Below are 21,951 nucleotides of genomic sequence, written 5' to 3'. Positions count from 1 at the left end.
AGCTGAGTCAAAAAGTTGTATCGTCTGAAAAGGCCTTAAGTGTCCTTAGTACTATCGGAAGATTTTGGTTTAAAAAAAACTTTCAAATTACACAGATTTTCTTATATCTTTCAAAAACAAGACACCGAAATGGAAACTACGGAAAACATCCCCCAAAAAGAATCAACTGAGAAAAATTTTGCAGATGATGGTGAGAAAGAAGAAGTAGAGAAAGAAAAACAAAATGCTCCAAGCCAAATTTCACAGAACAATTGTGAAAAGAAGAAAAAAACGTTAAAATTGTTCGTCTCCAGATCATTTAATCCGAAACTGCCCGACCTACAGGCAGGGGTGAAGATGTTCCGGCAACCGCGGTCGCAACCGATACTCTCCCATTTCTCGTTGGGAGGAAAAAAAACAAACAATGTATGGCAAACCTTTGAATTTTTTTGACTAATTTTAAACAAAAGAAACTAAACTTTACTTAAATGAAAAAATAAATACTTTTAAGTTTTTTAACAGCTCTCTTTTCTCTTGTTAATGCATCGCTTTGAATAGTACTTTTCAATAATAAATACTTAGGATTTTTTCTCATTTTTTTGGGCACATTGAAATTAGAAAATCTTTAATAATAATTTTGGTGCCAAACCTCACCTGACATTATTGGGAATTTATAGGCTATTTTATGGAAAAAATAAATCATCTGCAGCAAGGGACAATTTCTTGTCACTCTTCGAAACACGAATTCATATTCGTTTATGCTCTCATACCTATAACATGACGGATAAAGTAACCTTAACTGTTTATGGTCGAACCGCCTGGGCCGAGGTCGAAATTGAAATCGGTCAATTTTCCAAATGGCCGGAGTCTATAAGAAATTTATTTCGGCGAAAACCTCAAAGTAAGAACAGTGATAATTTAATTACAAATTACATAATAACACTACAATAACATCTGAAGTACTAAAAACGAATTAAATTGCTTAAGCATAAAAAGCACTTCAAATTAAACTTTCATTTAAATCCGTATATTAAGTCTGAAGTTTTATATTGTCCAGGCTTCGGAGTCACTAACGCTTCCTTCGACACCAATAAAAAGTATATTTTTCATTATAAATAAATAGGAGTTTTTAGACCATATTTTCCAATATTTGATATTGTTTTTGGAGAGAGATTACAATTCCCAAACATTGTAGAAATAAGTCGCACCGTTGTGATGGGTCTCGCTTTTAAAGATTAAAAACCAAAACGGGCCCCTCATGAAAACCTCGAGAGACTAACCACTCAGACTTTCTCTGAACCGATTACGTTTCGTCTCTTAATTTAAGTACTCTCAAGGGTAGCATGAAAAACGTTGAGGGGCTGATAAGTCTCAGATTTCCTCTACACCGATAACAGGTTTTAAAACATATAGGAATAGTGTAGCTTCCATTAATTAGTGTGTGACTTTGAATACCTAAAACAATAGAACGGTAGTCGGCAATCTCGAAAGGACCTATTTTAACAGATAACAAAATTGCCCTTATTAATTTTACTGAACTCAGAGTGTGATTTTTACAAACCGTAAAACTACAATGTTTATGAAACACAATACCCGATTTCCATATAGTTTGTTTTTTCATATTTATACATCTCAACTAGCCTAGTATTGTGGTAACCTTGTTGAACAATTTGTTTTGCAGAATTGGAATATTTCGAGTTTGTGGGAGAGTCAATTTTGATTGAGGTGACCGACTGAAAAATCACCCCTAACTTTAAGATATTTATTTACGACGTTTGGATGAAACATAAATCAAACACTAATAAAAAAACAAGTTAAAGGTAAATTGGCTTATTTGGAGCTGGCTAAGTTAAAGAAATTTGCCCATTTGGGGCCCAACTAAGGAGGTTGAGAATTTTGTTCTGGACTAAAGGAGCTCTCTCGGTCTATACTAGTTTTTTGTAAGGTAAATTTTTGGACTCTTAGTTCGGTGTAAGATGGAGCGAGGAACAGATAAGGAAAGGGGTGTAACCCCTAGCACGGTACGGGATGGAAAGTTTCGAGAAAACCGCTGACTCATTCCCTCTTCGTATTTATGGTTTTTGAGGTGTTTATGACCCCAGCTTACACGGGCGTTTTTCGCTATTGTACCTTTATCAAAAGGAACTAGGTGTTACAATGTATAGAGGTTTACATAGGATTTAAGATATTGGTTACAGAAGGTTTTTCACTAATTTTTTAAGGTTACAAAATACAGATTAAATTATATTCATAAAAAAAGAGATAATAATCAGAAATTACAAAATAAACTAAATTAAATAAAGATAAATTCTAAATTCAACAAGTATCTCTAAAACCAAATTGCCGACTTTTGCGATTTTAGATTCGTACTTTAGTACGAACGACCAACTACCTAGGGTAGAGGATGGAAAATGATAGCAGACGAATTCTCACTTTTTGGCAGCCATTGAATGATTGAATATAATTTTAGCAATAAATACTATTTTTACGTCTGTCTATGACGTCGCTAACGTAAAATAAGCTACGCCAGTTGTTTTCAAGATAATTTCACGTCTATGAGGGATTTGACAATAGCCATTTCAACCCCTCCATACATTCCTGATAATATCGAAGTTCTATCTACGACTTCAGCTAGATATAAAACCATATACACAGCTTTTTTTATTTTCCTGTGCATTTCATTTTAATAAGTGAATTTTTATCCTATCTAAAATACAAGTAAGACTTCCTTTCATACATAACGTCACCCCCTTTCACCAAAATTAATTCCAACACCATTATCAAAACGTTTTTCACCAAATTCCTGATTTCTCGTTTCCGATTCACCCAATTAAACGTTTCCCAAAACTACTACAATAGTCTCGTTAGAGCTACATTGTTTTTTTGATGATAGTTTCCGTTCCTTTCCTTAATTTGCTGTGATTTAGCCAAGCCTTTCCAACCTATATACGCACTATGGTAACAAAAACCGGTTTTTTTTTAAGTCGTCCCTTTCGGGACAGATAGGAATTGAGTAAATAGCTAAGACGTAACGTAACGATATTGGCTAATGAAAGGTATATAAATTTTACCTTAGCTACTGTTATGTAACGTACCAGAACCGCTAATTTATGTCTATCTTTTCACTGCATTCTAATAGCGGAGGCGTTTCTTAATTAAAGCCAAATGAAAAAGTAGGTCATTTAGCTGTAATCATATTTAAACATTTTTGCGATACTTAACATCAAAAAAATACATTTTTCAGAGTTTACTAGCATTATATGAATGTAGTTTCTATTGAAACTAATATCTTATATAGATTTCAGATCTGTCAGTTACAAAATTTTATAAAATGATTTCATTAACTGCTTCGTTTTCAGTTATCAATGTAGTATTAATAAGACTATACATGGTGGTATCAATATTGTGATATCAAGTGAATAATACTTTCGTGCTATTTATTTGCATTTGAGTCTGAACCAAGTGGTATTTACCTAATCGGTTAGATCAAAATCGTTTTCGATCAGTTTTCTACAATGTGTCGTTTCTTCCTCATAACACTCAATGTTTACAGTACTCCAGGATCAAGACGAAAGAAGTGAGTCCAAGCATAAGCCCCGCCCCCACCCACAAGGCGAATTTCATCCCAATGTCTTCCAACCTGAGGTAATGTACATTAGTTTCAGCCGTACAACGTAGAGGTTTAATTTCGATGTGCCACTTAAACCATGACACTGCTTGGCCCGATTCGAAGAAAGACCCCAATCTATAGCCAAGAAGGGGCGATTTTTCTACCAGTAAGATGATTAATTAATTTTTAATTTAATGAACTGGCAATGATGTGAAGGGCGGGTTATTAATGTATTATGATCAAACCACACTAAAACAACGATATTTTCATTCGATACGAAGAGAACTTGGCAATGAATTAATTGATTTAGGGGCTTTAAATGTTCGGAAACGGTATTCTAAAGAAGCCTTTTAGCAGTTACTCCGAGACCGAACCCATGACCCTCATTGTCGATACTTTAGTGCCATTTAACCTTATCTCATTCGACTGCAACTAGCCCAGATGGACGGCTTTTTGAAAAATGGAAATTGCTCCTTCTGTCTCTACTCGATGCCGTTGCTATGCGTTGTCACATTTATTCCCTAGAAGCATAGTATATTATTAAGACTATGTTTTTTTTACATTATTTTTTTACTTTGAAATTATAAAATCTAATGGTTTGGAATTGATTCATAGGTTTGCAAACTAAAACGTGCCCCTGTAGCATAAACTTGTCGGGCCAACACCAAGCCTGATCAATTGGCCTGATAGTTATAGGATTGTCGATCCACGATTCATTTCCAAGTCATTAAACAGTCAATGCGCACTCAGATAAGAATAATGCGACCTTCAAGCCGACTCAAATTAACTTGTCGAGCAACAGTTAGAATATTGTATTAGATTGACTAAACTGACTCAAAACTTAAAAGTCGAGCAGCAGTTATTAAAAAATTTGCCGTTACTAAACGGACCAATATAATATGGACGCTTTACTGACGCACATCTCCTTTTCTAAGTGCTGCTCGACTAGTCAGTATTGTGTTGGTTCCGCGACGCTAATACAATATTCCGAATGTAACTCGACAAGTTAGTTTTATGTCGGCTTGATTCTTATACGAGTGCACATTGACTACACAATGGCTTGGACATAAAGTATTTTGGACCGACATCAGATAACTCCACTAGATTGATTAGATTTGTTTTCAGACACCGTCTCGATTGATTTTGGCTTCTAAGTAGGGTTTTGATAAAAATCTAGTCTCCATATGGCGGTTTTCCTCCAAAGCTTGACGAAACAGCGCCACTCATACTCTAAGCCGTGATTCGAAACCCATTTATACTACTGATTTCTGTGAGGCGAAACAAGTGTCATACGCTGCACTTTAAACCTTAATTTTAGAGAAGGTTCTCAAAAATGTTATACCAGTTTGTTTTTCTTTAAAACGATGTAACGCACAATGATGTCAATAATTAACGAAGAAAATGTATACAATTAACTAAATATTTGATATAATCTTGTTTTTTGTCTCATAGTTAATAGAGTAAGAGTAATAGACCTTTTCGATATAACTAAGGGGGAAAGACAAGGCGCTAAAATTTTGCCTACGTATCACTTTTATGTGCCAGCGCTATAGCCCCTTTTGAATCACGAGCATGCAAAGAGACGACAGTGTATCAACCCGTATTATGATCTAATACAGAGGGTTATCTACATCGAAAAGGTTTCAAGTCGGTGTAGTGACGCGCCCCATAAATACCATGCACAAAATACATTAAGTGACTCGCGTCTCTTTCTCTGGCGGCTGCCCGATTTGTTCGTTTTTAGTCGGTTAAGTGACGGTAATCCAATATTCCGCCAGACAGCAGACAAGTCTGATTTGAGCCTACTTTAATCTCGCTTGATTCTAATCGAGTGTTCATCGACTACTCAATGAATTGGACATGGAGTAACTTGGACCGACGGTTCGATAACTCTATCTGGCCGATTGATAAGATTTGGTGTCGGACGGACTATTTTTGACTGCTGGGAATTCCACGTCGTGTTTTGAGCCGAGTATTCGACTAAAGAAGTAATTTCTCTTCGAAATTTATACTCTTAATTTCCTTATTTTTCCCTATTGACTGCCATTTGTAAAATACTAATCTTTTTGGATATAAAATGTCGTCTGCTTTACTTTATTTTCGCTATTCTTTGAGTGCATCTTTAATAATTCATAAATTCTAACTTCAAAAAAGATAAATAATTCCGTAAATAGGCTTGTAAGAAGTTCTCCTCTGGACACGGAAAGGTAATTTATTGGTTTTCTTAACTTGTTTGTGTTCCATACTGGCTAGTCTGCAGGATTGGTGAAATATTCGTGCATATTGACAAGAAAGCATTAAACCGTTTTAAATTGTAGTTGTATTTAAAGTAATAATTCCAAACATTTCAAAGAAATCTTCAACTACCAAAATATTTTATAGTCTATGTAGTAGTAAAACTACTTCTTTTTAATGATATTTGGCGTGCCGGGGAATTTCAGTGCTTTACAATAGTCCTTTGTTCATTCAATTTTAACTGGTATTTATTTTTAGAAATTCCGTTTTTAGCCACATCGTATGATGAACATCTACGATGTGGGTCTTAGTTTGACCTAGCCTGTTGTTGGTTGTGGCGTCGTCATGAAAGAGAACTGCCTTAGACAGTATAAAATTTTTCTATCGTAATTGAAGGGAGTAGGAATGAATATGAGAGAATTGTGGTGAGTTGATATTTTTTGTTCGTGCATTTTAAAAGGAGTAGTATGTAAAAGAGTCTTTCACGTCAGTGACACCCAGTTGACGCCTGACACCCTGTTGACGCCTGACACCCCGTTGACGCCTGACACCAAGATGGCGTCCTCACACCAGATTTGGCGCCTGACACCCAAATTGGCGCCCGACACCAAGATGGCGTCCTCACGCCAGATTTTTCGGCGGACAAAACGTGGGGAAAGCTTGACACCATGTTGACTTTGTGAATGGCGTGGAAATTTTCAGGGATAATTCCATGACGTGGCTGGGGAAATTAGAAAACAGGCGTCATGTTAACTTTTGGCGTTGTGACTGAAATATACATGATAGGACGCGTGATAGGATGGTATAAAAGACAGGGTAGGTTTAAAGATAAGGTACAACTCTCCAAGCCTTACTACAAGACGTTGAATTGTACTGGATATACATAGCCCATCATACAGAAATGGAATCAGTCAAATTGTAAGTACTGATTTTCTTTTTTAACATCTCAGTTAAGCCTTGCCAGTTTCCCCCTAGGATATATTATCAGTGTTCGGTTCATTTTTTCCTCATTTATCGATATGGATTTAAGTATGAAACACCCATTTACCGGACTCGTAGCCGGGGTCACGGGATGTCGGAAGAGTGTTTTTGTAGGAGAGTTAATTAAGCATAGAGATATATGTATTTCACCTACCCCAGAAAGAATAATTTGGTGTTACACGGAATATCAGTCGAATCTTTTTAGTACCATCAGGGGTAAATAACGAAAGGAGTTAGAGACGCTAGCTTCCGTAGTGTAGAATACAGTGGGACCATGAAACGTCATAGAATTTGTAACTAACATAGTGCCATCTTTGGAACTGTATTTTAAATAAGACCAGAACCCTAAAAGTTTTGCCTTAAAATCTCGCGCCGCAAGGTATTCTGGGTAAAGTAAAATCATAAAATGGCGGGTGTCGATGTTGTGAAGTCGTCTCATAAATCAACTCAATATAATTATTATATTCAATCGCGAGAAAACAGCGATTTAAAGAAGAAAGATAAGTCAACAATTTGCAATTTGAAGCCGGGGAAATCCTCAAAATGTGTTCAAGCTTGTTTTGCCGTAAGTGCACGGTTACAGAGTCGGCCCAGTGAGCCATGGCTGAGTGATTTTTCAGAGTCAGTGCCAGGGGGAACTGTGGGATCAGGATCATCGACTGAATCTGTGACTAAAGAAATTAACACAACTAAAACTGTATTGAAGGATGCAAAAACGACATTTAATTCCATTTCATTATCGAATAAGGAATTTACCAACTTTAAAGTTGCATGTTTCTAATTCAACTGCACCTTAATGAATAAACTTTACTCGAAGCCTAATTGCCACTCAGTCGTAAGCAGACGAACACTAGCAGACAGGAGAAAATCGATATCCCAGCATGACTTTCGAAACTTTGCTGCCACGCTATTCGTTGGAAAATATCATACTTATTTTGAATTATAGACGGCGCGACCGAGGCGTATTCTCTTTTCTGAGTCTACGTTTGAAAGTCCCACTGTATTCTACACTACGGACGCTAGCGTCTCTAACTCCTTTCGTTATTTACCCCTGGTACCATACTATCCCATACCCTGAATTTGGAATTCCACGAGGGATTATTGGATGTTAGCACCTTAGATGCTAGTGTGAGGAATTTCGTTATACTAGACGATCTATTATGTGAAATAGCGAATAATAAGGATGTGACAAATCTTTTCATTAGAGGCTCCCACCATAGAAACACTTCTGTTCTAATTTTAATGCAGAATCTATATTACCCTGGAAAGGAAATACGTACCCTGAACCTTAACGCCCATTACTTGGTCATATTTAAAGCACCGCGTGATCAATCCGCCATTGTTAATATTTCGAGACAAATTTCACCGGGTAATAGCAAATACGTAGTGGACGCGTTTAGACAGGCGACATCTGAACCCTACGGTTATCTCTTTGTAGACCTTAAGGCCAACACCCCGGATAATCATAGATTAAGAACAGGTATAATTCCAGGGCAACAAGCAACGGTATTCATACCGAAATGACGGCCATCCTGGAAGCGAACTTTTTCAGGGTCAAGGGGGAATGGATCGTTAAGGAGCTCTCAATGTACTTGAAGGAGGATGCAGCCTATGACGTCTGGATTTTCCAATCACCATGTCCATTCTCGGAACTATCTATTAAGGATAAAAGACAGGTTCGCTGGCTGTCTCGCAACATTTGCGACCTAAGTTTCGAGGAGGGAGATTATCCCTACGAAACGCTGCAGGAAGTAGGCGAGTACATTCGCCAGAAAGCATCATCCTTCGTTACGAAGGGGGCGGAGAAAGCTTTGGTTCTATCCAGGGTCTTGGGAGTGGACGTTACCAACGCCGAGGAGTACGGGTGTCCGAAACTGACCACCATCGAGGACTGCGAGACCCCCAAACCCTGCACGTACCACCGGAACGACAACAACTGCACCCTGGTGAAAGCTGCGAGGCTAGGCACATGGCTCCATCGGAGAGAGTACGCGAACATTTAAATTTTTTAAATTATATATCAAAATGTAATGGGTGTCAGAGAAATGCCGCAATAAAATATTCTTATAAAGAAGCTATAAAATCTATTGCCGAGTGTTGTATAAATATCCTACAGGGTAATGTCCCTCTTTCAGAAAACGAGAAGCGGCGGTTGAAGAAACATCGACACGCCATAAGACGAGTTACGTCGAAAATCCCTAATTCAAAAAAGAAGAAAATACTAATTCAAAAAGGGGGCTTCATCCCTTTACTCCTTGGACCCTTACTATCTATCAGGTGCGGAAGTCGCGCAATAAAATAGAATGGCGCGAGAAATGTTATTAATTTCTGAAGACACGTATAATAGGTTAAATTCAAATAGTGGTTTCAAAGTCGACATTTCGATGGAGTTAGAGAAGGATGATAAGTTGAAATCTGTCATTAACGATGCTAAATTAAACGATACTGACAAATTATTAAGATATAACCACGTACTTTCGAGGGAAATTAGTAAAACGGCGAAAAAGAAGAAAGTGAAACCAGCGAAAAACCAGAATTGGAGTTCTGAAATCGTCTCTTCGGTTCCCTCCTATAGCGCAGTCGATTGTTTGAACTTGTATAAATGGATGGACCATATATCAAAAATAAGATGGACACACGCCGGGGAATTAATATATGAGAATCGTAAAATCGTCGGTTCCAATTTAATTGATTTATTCGCTTACACTGCGGCGAGTTCTAAAAAATGGTCGCTCGTCATTGGCGCCTCACAGTTTTACAAACTTTTGTATGAGGCTAATGTACCGCGAAAATTAATTAAAATTAGAAAAACAGACCTACCCCCACCTGATAAAAGTGAAGCGAAGAAAGAAAAAGTGGAGAAAGAAGAGGTGGAGAAGGTGAAGGAGGATTATTATTTCCCATCCCAGACTGGTGAAGGTTTCAGAAATTGGATAAGCTTGTAGCATTTGTTTTTTTAATAAAATACGTTTCATTTACATTCCACGTTTCATTCATTTTAAGTAACCCGATATGGAAGGTTGTGATAACCAGGTGGGTACTTTTGTGGCGTTAGCCAGCCTAGTAGACACATTTTTTAAATCACCTAAAATTTTAACTGTAGTTTTAGTAATTGCTATATTCCTAATTATAGAAGTTAGCGACTTTCTCTTCTGGCATTATAGTAGTGTAACAAACCGCACCCTTAATGGATAGACTAAAAGAGATTTATTCCAAGGTTTCTGACCCGGGTTCCTACGGGAGTGTTCTCGGGCTATACCGAGCGGCTAAAGAGGATGGGTTAAAGTTACGGTAAAAGACGTAGAGACATTTTTAAAAACCCAAGATACGTATACATTACACAGGAATGCTAGAAAAAACTTTAAGAGAAATAGGACAATAGTTTATGGGATTGATGAACAGTGGCAGATTGACTTAGCTGATTTGAAAAGCCTAACTCGTCACAATACAGGGTTCAGGTACCTTCTATGCTGCATTGACGTTTTCAGTAAATACGCCTTTGTGGTAGCAACCAAGGACAAGAAAGGACCAACCATCCTTAGGGCTTTTAAGGCTATTCTAGATTCTGGTCGATCGCCAAAGCGAGTGCAAAGTGACCACGGAAATGAGTTCATATGCAGGGATGTTCAGAGAGAGTTGAAAAGAAGGGGGATTGAGTTCTTTGCCCCGGATTCCGAACAGAAAGCTACGATAGTTGAAAGGTTCAACAGAACTCTAAAAAGTCGCATGTATCGGTATTTCACGGAAAACAATACCTATAAGTACAATGACGCTCTTAAAGACATGGTTCAGGCTTATAATAACAATTATCATCGATCCATAAAGTGTAAACCTGTTGAAGTCACACCCGAAACATCGAGACGGGTATGGGAAAACCTTTACGGCGATATAGACTTCTCTCCACCATTAAAGTATCCTTTCGATATTGGTGACGTAGTTCGGATAAGTAAACATAAGAATATTTTCGAGAAGGGTTACTTGCCCACGTGGTCTGAAGAACTTTTCAAAGTGGTGGAGAGATTACCCCGCAGTCCACCGGTGTATAAGATCCAGGATTTGAATTCGGAACCAATTACAGAAAGTGGGTAAAGACCTAAATTCTAGCGTGTTTAAAATTGAAAAGATCTTGAGGAAACGTCGCAGACCCGACGGGACGCTAGAGAAGCTAGTACGTTGGAAAGGATACTCTCCGTCTTTTGACAGTTGGGTTCGGGAAATAGATATAGTATGAGCTTTTACATCACTTTAACTTCCGACTCGTCGATGAGGTATTTTCCCGACAATACGAGAAGTAATTTCAGGACATACCTCCCTGAACCCGTAAAACTGGAAGGATTTTACGAAGTAGGCTTAGCGGAAATTAGCTACCCGCACACTTGGGATAATTTGAGTAAGACATGCTCTCTTATACTCGTGAGTAATGGTAAAGTAGTATATTCTACAATTATAGAGTTACCCGCTGGATATTATGGTAATATCCAGGACCTTATCGAGCAGCTTAACTACGTCGAGGATGACGTGTCAGGCGTTATTACGCGTGAACCTTCAATTCCCGCCCAGCTCAAGTATTCCTTTAGTTACATAAAACGCATACGAAGAGTACAAATTTCTCTCAAAGAGGATTATTTGTTAACTATACCGGGGGAGTTAGCTGTTATTCTTGGACTTTCGAAAGATTCCACAGAATCCACGACTTTTTCTCAGTCTACCATAGCTAAGTACCCCTTTGACCTCGACGCATTAGTTCATTCACTCTTTGTTTATAGCGACGTGGTCGAGAGTAGACCCGTGGGGGATGTATACATACCTCTACTAAGAATCGTTAGCGTGCAGGGTAATGACGGAGAAACGGTAGACAAAGATTTTCCTAGACCACACTACCTCCCCCTCGCCTGCAATACTTTCCAGTCAATTGAAGTTAACATAATGAGTGAGCTCGGTACTCCCATAGAGTTCGCTAGAGGGAGAGTTCACGTTACGCTACATTTTAGACCACGTAGGATGTGGTCACCGTTATAAATTAAAACGGACTCGAATATCATTCACACTTGAAGTGTTAGATGAAGAACATCGTCAAATCAAATATGTCCTTTAACCAATCGGACTACGATCAACACGTTTTAAACCAGATCGGACATGGTGGAAAATTTGATTATTATAAACACTTTCATTCCCGAATTGGTCATTCTTTGGCAGTATACAGGGGACTTCCGGTGCAACACGGGTACGGATTGGGAAACTTCATTTCATCGGCATTCCGGCGGGCTATGCCTCTACTCAAAAGGGGTGCCAGTTACCTCGGTAAAACGTTTTTGAACACAGGTGCGAAGGTCGTGACTGACGTAGCTAGCGGGATTCCTGTAAAAGCATCTGTAAAATCTCACAGAAAAAGCCGCGGCTAAAGACGTCGCCCTTAGTGCGGCGGAAGAAATCCGAAAAATGACGGGGAATGGTAATAAAAGGAAGCGTAGGTCTAGATCACTCGTCAGTTCAGTCGTGACAAGAAAGAGGAAACCAACATACTTTAAACATCCAGATATTTTTACCTAAAAAATATAATGACACATGTCCACCCTGGTTCGCATGGGTCAATCAGTAGCGAAGTCGAACTTTTCGACGTACCCCTTACCAATACCAGTATTCTGAATGGAGAATGGGTCGAATACAGCCCAATATCTAACATTAATGAAAATTCGACAATCACGTTTACCGTGGCTGGTAGTTCCGACGCGTATTTGGACTTGTCCAAGACTTTACTACATCTCCAACCCGGCCGCTGCCTGATTAAAGTGGGACCGGTAAATAATTTCCTGCATAGTCTTTTCAGCGAAGTACACCTTTCGGCGCAAGAGAGATCGGTCACACCATCGCCGCAAAACTATCCGTACAAGGCCATGTTTCAAACGGCAGTGACATACGGAGGACCGGCCAAAAGTAGTTTTCTTACTAGTTCCATGTTTTACAAAGACACAGCTGGAAAATTTGACGAGTTGGATGGATAAGTGGCAATAAGTCGCAAGATGACTTGGTCCAATTAGCTAGCTAGCTGAACGATGGATTTAAAACAAGGGCAGCCTTTGCTAGAAATGGAACAATCGATATGGTAGGAACTGTACACTTGGATCTTTGTCAACAACCTAGATATATTCCAAATATGACGGATCTTAAATTCAAGTTTGTTAAAAGTCCAAACGAATTTTGCATACACGCGGAAGGGGCGGTTAAATGGAAAGTAGTTTACGAGTTGGCATCTCTTTATGTTCGCAAAGTAAAATTACCCTCGGAAGTACTTATAGCGCATGCCAAATGTCTGGAACTGGCAACTATGAAATACCCAATTATTCGCACGGAATGTAACTCTTTTTCAATTAACAGTGGTACCAAAATATGCGTTAGAGATAATTTATTCATGGGTCAACTACCTAAAAGAGTTCTTTTCGCTCTTGTAGACCAGAATGCTTATTTGGGTGTATACAAAAGTCCCCGTTTGATTTTCAACATTTTGATTTAAATCATATTGCCTTGTACCTTGACGGAGCTAGCGTCCCCCATAAACCTCTTACCCCGAACTTTTCTGGTGGTCAATATATGAGATCTTATACTAATCTCTTTACTCAAACCTCGCAATGGTTATTGGACGTAGGAAATTATATTTCACGGGAGGAATTCCCCAATGGGAATTGCATATTTGCTTTTGATTTAAGCGCCGACCTCAGTAGTTCAACTTCTCAATTTCAATTGATAAGGAACGGTAACTTGCGATTGGAATTAAAATTCGCCAAGGACTTGCCCAAGACTATCACAGTTCTATATTACTCTGAGTTTCAGAATTTAATCGAGATTGATAAAAATAGAACAGTTATTTACGATTACAATTAAAAACAAGTTGGGAAAACCAAAATATTACCTCTCCGAGTCAAGACGACTACTTACAAACTTATTTACCCAGATATGGAAATGTTTCTTAAGTTAAAATTTATGAAATATTAAAGCAGTATACAAAGCATAGCAAATATACTGTAAATCAGACGACATTTTACATCCAATAATGATATACTTGTACACATTAAAATCATCCGATGGGGGAAAAACGGGAAATGAAGAGATAAAACTTTGGAGGGATATTACCTTTACGTGTTTGTAAAGGCCCAATTTTCTACTCCTCAACTGTATGCCCTCTATGTTCAAAGCCATATTCACAACAGGGTTGCCATGTAAACACTATCCTCTCGTTTCATCTCAACGATTTTCTTAGTTTGTCAACATGACTGTTAACGTTACATAAAACCAAACCTTATTTGTGGCTACACACACTGAAAATTAATGCGTACCATAAAAAGCATGAAAACACGAAGCTATTATCCGGTTACGATCAGACCTTTCACTGGTCTGGGCTGCGTTCAGCAGAGCTCACCAAAAAAGACAGCGGAATATGGAAATTTTACCGGTGAGCTCTGTCGTCATAGCTTTTCTCCGGTCATCGGCGTTTTATAAATGACGCTAGCGCAATAAAGCGTGCAATATACCAAGGCTTAACAAAAATTTTATGATAACATATTTATAGAGATAGATAACAACTTTTTTTAATTAAAATTAGAAACTAACATATCTCTTAAAATTCTCGCGTGATCAACTGGTTTCACGCCAATTAAATAGCTGTAGTCCCATAGAGCTATTTGTATTAATTCCTCCATGGTTTTTTCGCCAAGCTGAGAAATACGCGTTTTACGTCACGTTATCCAAAGGGCCGACTATTTTCTTTGAAGACCGCGCTAGCTAAGCGCTAAGGACCGTGACGTCAAAATTCAAAATCAGAATCCCGTTATGTAGGACACTGCTAACAGCGCTGGGCTCTGCTGAACGCGGCCCAGATTTCCACCATGATTATAATTTCTAAGCCTAAAGTGTATTTAACTTTCGGCTCACTCTGAACCGTTAATGTCTCTGCATTACAGAAACGAAATCCAAACCCAAGCGTTTACTTTTTGGTTCACTAGGCCTATTGACAAATAAAAGTTAATTTGACCAACATAGTAGCGTTGTGCTTGTATTCACAATAGAAAGAATTATGCTATAAACAGATGTAGTATAGCTTAAGTAATATATAAACATCCATTTTAAATAATAATATTAAAAAAAATCTTTGGAATATCAAAATGAAATAGAGCTTTAAAGCTACAAAAGTACTAAATGCATCATAATTACGAAAAATATTTCCACATATTCACTTTATATTAAAGATAAAGGGAATATTATGGTTCTGTAGGATTCCTCTACACATCAAAACAAAACGAACTTCTAACGCAGCGCACTACTGTAACAACGGACGGACACACACAGACAAAATTTTGAATAGAGAAACAAGATTATCTTAAATATTAAAATAAATATAATTAATATTTAATATTTTCTTCGTTAGTTATTCGCCTTATTGAACGTTACATCGTTTTAAAAAAGAACAATTAAACATTCTTGAGAGACTTGACTAATATTGGCGTTTGAAATGAAGCATACGCCGGTTGCTTCGCTTTACTCAAATAGGTAGTATATAAGGGTGTCGAACTACTTTTAAAAGCAAGAACAACCGCAATTGCGAAAACCTATCGTGGACAACCCACCCTAGGGAGGCTAGACGTTTTTCGTAACCCTAGCTGATCGCCGCGAAAGTCTTAAACCGGGTGTGCAGACTGGTGTCCATGTGGGATGGACAAAAACAAAGACCAGAAGATGGTGGTGTAGAAGCCAGGTGTACAGACTGGTATCCATGTGGGATGGACAAAAACAAAGAACAGAAGATGGTGGTGTTAGAAGCCAGTGTGTACAGACTGGTGTCCATGTGGGATGGACAATGACCAGAAGATGGTGGTGTTAGAAGCCAGTAAGTACAGACTGGTGTCCATGTGGGATGGACAAAAACAAAGACCAGAAGATGGTGGTGTTAGAAGCCAGTGTGTTCAGACTAGTGTCCATGTGGGGTGGACAATGACCAGAAGATGGTGGTGTTAGAAGCCAGTAAGTACAGACTGGTGTCCATGTGGAATGGGCGAAAGACTAGAAGATGGTGGTGTTTAGAAGCCAGTAAGTACAGACTGGTGTCCGTGTGGGATGGACAAAGACCAGAAGATGGTGGTGTGAGAACTCAAGTAGAGTAGCCATTTCCGTGACTGTGAAAGCAGTTCGGAAATGGCGAACACGTTTGCTCCGATTTGGAAACTGCGAACGCGGTCACGTGGGTGTAACAACAGACACACACACAGACACACACGATCGTTACAGAACCTCTCCGTGACATACGTCACTCGGAGAGGTAAAAATGGACACACTGCAAATAACTAAAATTATGCAAAAGGATAAATTCACCAAAGATCTGTTTCGAGGTGTTTTTGCCGCCGACCAGCTACCCCAGAAAGTAAAATTTTTCCCTTCACTCTATATTGTAAATACTGGCTCTTCAAAAACCGAAGGCATGCATTGGACTTGTATATGTTTTTCAAGTCGACAAAATACAGAGTTTTTCGACAGTTTCGGAAACCCTCCCGACATGTTTGAATTTAATGATTTCGTGGAACGTAATAGTCTTACGGTAACTTTTAATTCAAAGCAGTTTCAAGGAGATTTCCCCAATACTTGTGGTGGATATTGTATTTATTTTTCTTTGTTCAGATGTAGAGGTATTAAATTGTTTGATATTTGTTCAAAGTTTAAAACTGATAAAGATTCGAATGATAAAATGATATTGGAATTTATGTATAAGAGATTTGCAATAAAGTTTTTTTAAAACAAATAGAGTCATGAATATTTTTTTTACAGATAACCACGCGTCGCGCACGCGCGCGGAATTTAAATATTTCCCCGCGCGGATTAATTCACTCGCGCGCGCCGTCTCGCGGGGAGGCCAGGCCCCTCTCCCCTCCTCGTACATGAAAAATTAAAAGAGTAGGAAAAATTTGAATAAGAATACTTCGACATAATATATTTATTTTATTTTCAAAAACATTCAAAAATTTATTAAAAAAGAAAAAAAGTTTATACATATTTACATATACATATTTACACGAAAGATATTTAAGTTATACAATTCTAAGTTATTTATTAAGATATTTAAGTTTCACAATTCTATTATATTTGAAAAAATAATTTACGTAAAGCGAGAAACCGGGCTATGCCACGGAGGAAAACTCGCTTTTATAGGCCCCTAATTTTAAAGTGCCCTAACGAGAAAGTGGATACACCGTCGATGATGTATCGCTTATCATCGCACGGGTTCAGGGCAAGCTTTCTCTGAGTTACCGAGAACAGTTCATGCTTCTGACTTACAATCCTCTTCATTTCTTCAACGGTGAGATTGCGTTGAAGTAGGGATTCCTTGTAGTCGACGTGACGTATCTTCTTCTTTACCACACGACGACAAACCCCCTTCGCTGTTTTCTTCTCCCCCTTCGACGACAGGATGGAGTACATCTTCGGACGGAGTCCGCAGAACTCCTGGATTTGTACTCCATTGAGTTCATCTTTAAACTTCCCCAGAACCTTCTTGTTCTCCTCGCTAAAGAGTGGATGGTCCCTGGGGTAGTCGGAGAAGTCGTACATCTCTTTGTTCTCGGCAAAGTCCCGAGGAAGGTCGTCGGTGAAGATATGTTACGTCAAGGAATCGGTATCCGTGAAAAGAAGTTTGGCTGCCTCGCCATATTTAGCACGGACTGTGTTATAATGAAAATCATACATAAGCAGTTTCGACAAGTCTAAAATGGTGAAGCCTGCGTAAATGGGTCGGTCTAAAGTCAGGGATTTCTTCAGTCGGTGAATTCCAACTAGGTCATTCTTGAAGATGGTGAACCTTTCGAACGTCGGAGAATTCGCCTTCTTGATAGCCCTCTCCCGGGTCTGAACATGATCAAAGTTTATTCGGTTCCTCAGGTTCTCCATTGTTTTTCCAAACACGGAGTTGTTGCAAAGTTTGAAAAAGTCCTTCTCAAACGTGTTTGAAGCCATCTTCCTCTTCTCTGTGTTAAACTCGATAAAGGGTTTTAACCAAGCTCCTTGTTCAAACGTGAGGATACGGTGAACTTTCACTAATTTCATACCCTTAGCGAGGTAGAACTTGAGATTCCGGTAATGGAGCACGTATTTTTCTCTGTTATAAAGAGTAGGAACTAACTTGGGATGACTGTCTTTAATCTTAAGTTTTAGTTTGTTTAATTGGTCTATTGAATAAGGAGATAGTTCTCCGGCGGTAATAACACGCCTTTCAGGGGCGAGCGGGAGACAATTATGTTCTTCGTGTAAACTTTCCGGATATTCAAGATCTACCTCTAAAATGAAACCCTGAGGGTCATCGTCAGGATGGTTAAGAACCACATCTCTGGTGAAATCCTGACATGGCTGCAACCATCGGAAACCCCTCATAGGTAGATGGTGGCACATTACTGTTCCATAAAGATTGTTACAGTCGAGGTAGGTGATGTAGGAGCTAGGTTTCGAAGCGTCGTAGGTTTCAGGAAGATGCTTGTTATTTGCCTCGGCCAACCTGTGGGTTATCAGAGAAACTCCTCCTCTGATACCCTTCTCGATAAAAAGGTGCATATCGGGGTCTGTTAATAGTTCTAGTTTAACTCCGGTCATACGTAAGGCACTCTGCCAAGCAAAACCGGGACCGGTAAAGGCATGAGCGCAGTCTAATTTATAGTATTCTAGGCACATGGCTCTAAAATTTTCGAATACGTCCGCCAAGAGCAAAACGTCGGTTTTGACGTATAGATCATTGTACTCGCCGAGGTTAGCGAATCGGAATTTTTCCCAAACTGTTTGAGCCTGAGAATAATCCTCATCACTAACCTTTTCATCGGTCAGAGAGTTGAAAAAGGCCTCCTTGGCTGGTAATTCGGTCTCGTTGAACTTCTCTTTGCAGTCGAAATAATCGTACGGGTAAACTTGCTTCCTCAGTAAATGCTCCACTTCGTCCGGCTTGAAGACAGAGTTTAGGCATTTAAACTTGTCCGCACCTCCCTTGGCCAAGTTGGAGACGAGGGACTCGAGCGAGGCCGGCATAAACCTGATTGAGTCTAGAAATCGTAGATTGCCCAATTAAAATGAAATGTAGGTTTCGGAATTAGTAGGGATACATCTAATTTGCTCTCTCTTAAAAAGCCCGATTTTGTCCATAATGAGATGAGCGTCGTAGCGGGAGAGATTGTGCATAAACACTGGAACGAATTTCAACGTCTTCAACTTCAAGTTACAGGAACTATGAGCCGCTCCCCTGTAGGCTCCGTCCGTGTGGTCGTGGTCTCGAACTTTGCAGTCGTCGGGGGTGAACGACTTCCTGCTTAGATAACATAGTTGAGCGGAAGAAAATTCCGCCATCTCGGAGTTAGATAAGTTCATGGGTACGATGGCTTTAATTTTCTCCTGGATGATAGAATCCTCAAGAAGGAGGATCTGCAAAAACCTTTCCGCAGCATCCATCCCTCGGTACGTCACAGGTTTTGAAACTGAGCCATCTTGTGCCACGATGACGTAACTGAACCCGCAGGCAATGTGCTGCGAAGTTTTTGTGGTAGAAGAGAGGTTAACGTCCGGATCGCATCGATGTAATTTGCTTAAGATTGACTCGAAATCAGCATAGATAACGAATTTAACCTAGAGGAATAGAAATAGCAAACATTAATATCACGCAGTGGATTTCACAACGTATGCTCTAACACGTGTTTAGTTTGTTTCTTAGGTGAAAATAATAATAAATGGAACTTACTTTTTGCTGCCAGGCGATGTTTTTAAACTCCAGGATAGGTTCTTTTACTGGCATTTCGATTTTTTGCGGTCCATGTATCCTGCACTCTTTAACATGTTCATTGTGGTTTCGTTCGGCGTTAGCACTACCGGAGAATCGGTGAAGGCAATAGCGGCAGTAGAAGGCTGTACCCTTATGTGCGGTTAACGAAGACATAAGACGGCTCAAACTACGTATTAAACAAAAATGCTTCTTTTCCCCCTGGGTTAGTAACATCAAATCTATTTGACGGGCTTCATCAACCCTGTTCGAACTAATGTAGAGGGGGAAAACCTCATTTTCATAGCCAAAGATATTAACGGATAAATCATTTAACTGCTCAAACTTTTCCAACACCCTTGCATTTACTTCTACGGGAAATTTAAGCCCTGTCAAGTCTAACTCGTTTTGGAATGGTAGATACTTCTCAACACGATTACGGTTATTAGTATAATTGACGGGATGTAAATGGGCTAGAACTGACCACAGGAAACACTTATTGTCAGAGTTCTTTATATTAAGAAGCGCTAATTTAGAGGCTATTTATTTAGGGGTTTCGAAATACGTTTCCCCGCGTAATGGAATATATGCTATAATATTAACTTGAAGGAACATAATTCTATCTAGTACCCAACCACTACCTTGCGCTTCGTATTCCTCAATTTAACGTTTCAAAGTTAAAACCCCTAAATCTATTTGTCCCGGAATAACGTCAGGGGTTAGAATGGAGAGATTTCGAGTCCTATGATAAATTAAACATTCCACATCCTGTTCGGAATTCCCCAATTCACGCGTGTAACGTACCCGAACAGTTAAATACCATTTTATCCCTTTTTCCTGAGCTAATTTATCTTTAAGATACTCTTCTATAGCCGCCCTATGCCTGTTAACATAAAGGTCTACATCGGTTTCTACCGCTGCTGTTGTAAACCTAGCGCAGAATATCGCATTATGCAATACGTCCAACTCCTCCAGTTGATCAGGTATAGGTGCGTCAACTGCGGCGGTGATAGGTTGTGGATTGTCCACTTCCACCGTATCCATAAAGTCGTGGAGATCCTGGTTCTCCTGGTTTGTTAGATCGTCCAGGGAGTCGGGATCTTGATAGTGGCCCGGCATATGGGCGTTCAACTCGTCGTGACCGTTGAACCGCTTATCGCAGATGTGACATGAGAGTCGGCGGCGGAGGGTTGTCCGGCGTGGTGGATGCAGGTTCCTTCGGCTGGGGTTTCTTCAATGTTACGTCGCATCGCTCCATGAGAGCTTGTAGCGCTTTGGTCTCCCGCTTGGTCAAGTCAGCTAGAGTGGGCTGTGAAAAACTCGCCGACGCTCTAGAGTCGTCGACCGAAACGGGGCGGGGGTCTCGAACAGGGCCGGTCGAAGGACCGGCAACATCCGTGGGGTTTTCTATTTTACGTCTTTTAACACCGTGAAACTTAGCCTGGTGTAGTACTAAGTTTGCACGCCTCGTGTGAACTGCAGAGCAGTCATCGCGGGAGTATTTAATTCCCTCATGTTTTTCACGATTATGTCTCATGAGGGCCTTATTCTTTGAAAACTGACTCTTGCAAACGTTACACTCGAACATTCTTACAATTGAATTTAAATTTAACTTAAACTATCTCACAAGACTTTTAAAAGAAAGTAAAATCTCACCCTCTGCAAAATACTTTTATCTGGATAACAGCTTAGGAGAGTCTAGGTCTGGAGTCAGGAACAGAATAAAGTACTGTCTAATCTTTGAGGGATATTTTTATAGTCTAATCATGTTGACATTAGAAATGAATTAAACGCATAAGCTAGTGTAGTTCGAAAGTCCATCCGCCATATTTCTGAAATTAGTTTACTTCTTTATTTGAACTTGCTTTCCCAAGAAATTTACCCGTCTGATTTGGAAATGGGTTTTATCCTCGGTTACTATGCTCTGAAATTTTTGTGTTTAGGAGATGTATTTTCCATCTTTATTATTTACAGTCAATCTATACTTATAAAAAGTTCAAACATTTGTTCATATCCTCAGGGGAATTTGTAGGGGAAATATCATTGTCATATTTTTTATTTGCTGGCATACAATTAAGTTCAAATATTCGTTTAGTTTATATGTGAAGGAGTGATAAAATCGATCTCTTATAATTTCAAATCATGTTTGCTTCTATAGCTCTTTCAATAAATTTCTTTCTTCGTGGTTTCCCCCCCGACACGAGAGAAGAGGGGAAACTTTGATAGAAAATTTCTGGCATAGCGCACCCGATCACGCGCTTCACGAGGCAAGCTGCTCGCGCCAACGTCGGTTAAAGAAATCGGTCGCGCCATGCCAAAAATCCAGTTTTTAACGGGTTCTTCTTTGGGAAACCAATGGAAACTTATATTTTTATTT

General features: G+C 39.3%; 3 protein-coding genes across 3 annotated transcripts; 2 read left to right on the top strand and 1 right to left on the bottom strand.

Moving 5' to 3' along the window:
- The first annotated feature begins 12,363 nt into the window (after positions 1-12,363).
- Positions 12,364-12,807, top strand: LOC149684094 (uncharacterized protein F54H12.2-like). Its single transcript, XM_089871311.1, has one exon. The coding sequence runs from the start codon at positions 12,364-12,366 to the stop codon at positions 12,805-12,807; it is 444 nt and encodes a 147-aa protein (XP_089727437.1).
- Positions 12,808-12,905: 98 nt separating this feature from the next.
- LOC149684093 (uncharacterized protein F54H12.2-like) lies at positions 12,906-13,684 on the top strand. The gene is made up of 2 exons (XM_089871310.1): positions 12,906-13,235; positions 13,286-13,684. The coding sequence occupies exons 1-2, from the start codon at positions 12,906-12,908 to the stop codon at positions 13,682-13,684; spliced, it is 729 nt and encodes a 242-aa protein (XP_089727436.1).
- A 3,759-nt stretch (positions 13,685-17,443) lies between these two features.
- On the bottom strand, positions 17,444-20,693 carry LOC149684092 (uncharacterized). Its single transcript, XM_089871309.1, has 4 exons — positions 20,379-20,693; positions 19,557-20,084; positions 18,928-19,444; positions 17,444-18,867 (listed from the first exon to the last, which is right to left on the bottom strand). Exons 1-4 carry the CDS (start codon positions 20,691-20,693, stop codon positions 17,444-17,446), a joined length of 2,784 nt encoding a protein of 927 aa, XP_089727435.1.
- Between the last annotated feature and the right edge of the window lie 1,258 nt (positions 20,694-21,951).

The sequence above is a fragment of the Phalangium opilio genome, unplaced genomic scaffold (genome assembly GCF_054372755.1).
Source record: "Phalangium opilio isolate 3A_F unplaced genomic scaffold, DU_Popi_V2 ptg000037l_1, whole genome shotgun sequence".
Taxonomy (NCBI): domain Eukaryota; kingdom Metazoa; phylum Arthropoda; class Arachnida; order Opiliones; family Phalangiidae; genus Phalangium; species Phalangium opilio.
The sequence above is the reverse complement of the archived record's forward strand: the minus strand, read 5'-3'. Positions and strand labels throughout refer to the sequence as shown.

Bases quoted from the DNA above. Each gene is read 5' to 3' on its own strand.
- LOC149684094 (XM_089871311.1), top strand. From the start codon at position 12,364: ATGACACATGTCCACCCTGGTTCGCATGGGTCAATCAGTAGCGAAGTC.
- LOC149684093 (XM_089871310.1), top strand. From the start codon at position 12,906: ATGGTAGGAACTGTACACTTGGATCTTTGTCAACAACCTAGATATATT. The intron at 13,236-13,285 runs GTTCTTTTCGCT...TGTATACAAAAG, and splicing joins TGGGTCAACTACCTAAAAGA to TCCCCGTTTGATTTTCAACA.
- LOC149684092 (XM_089871309.1), bottom strand. From the start codon at position 20,693: ATGCCGGGCCACTATCAAGATCCCGACTCCCTGGACGATCTAACAAAC. The intron at 20,085-20,378 runs GTACGTTACACG...CTTAATATAAAG, and splicing joins AATGGTATTTAACTGTTCGG to AACTCTGACAATAAGTGTTT. The intron at 18,868-18,927 runs GTATCCCTACTA...TACGATTTCTAG, and splicing joins TAAGAGAGAGCAAATTAGAT to ACTCAATCAGGTTTATGCCG.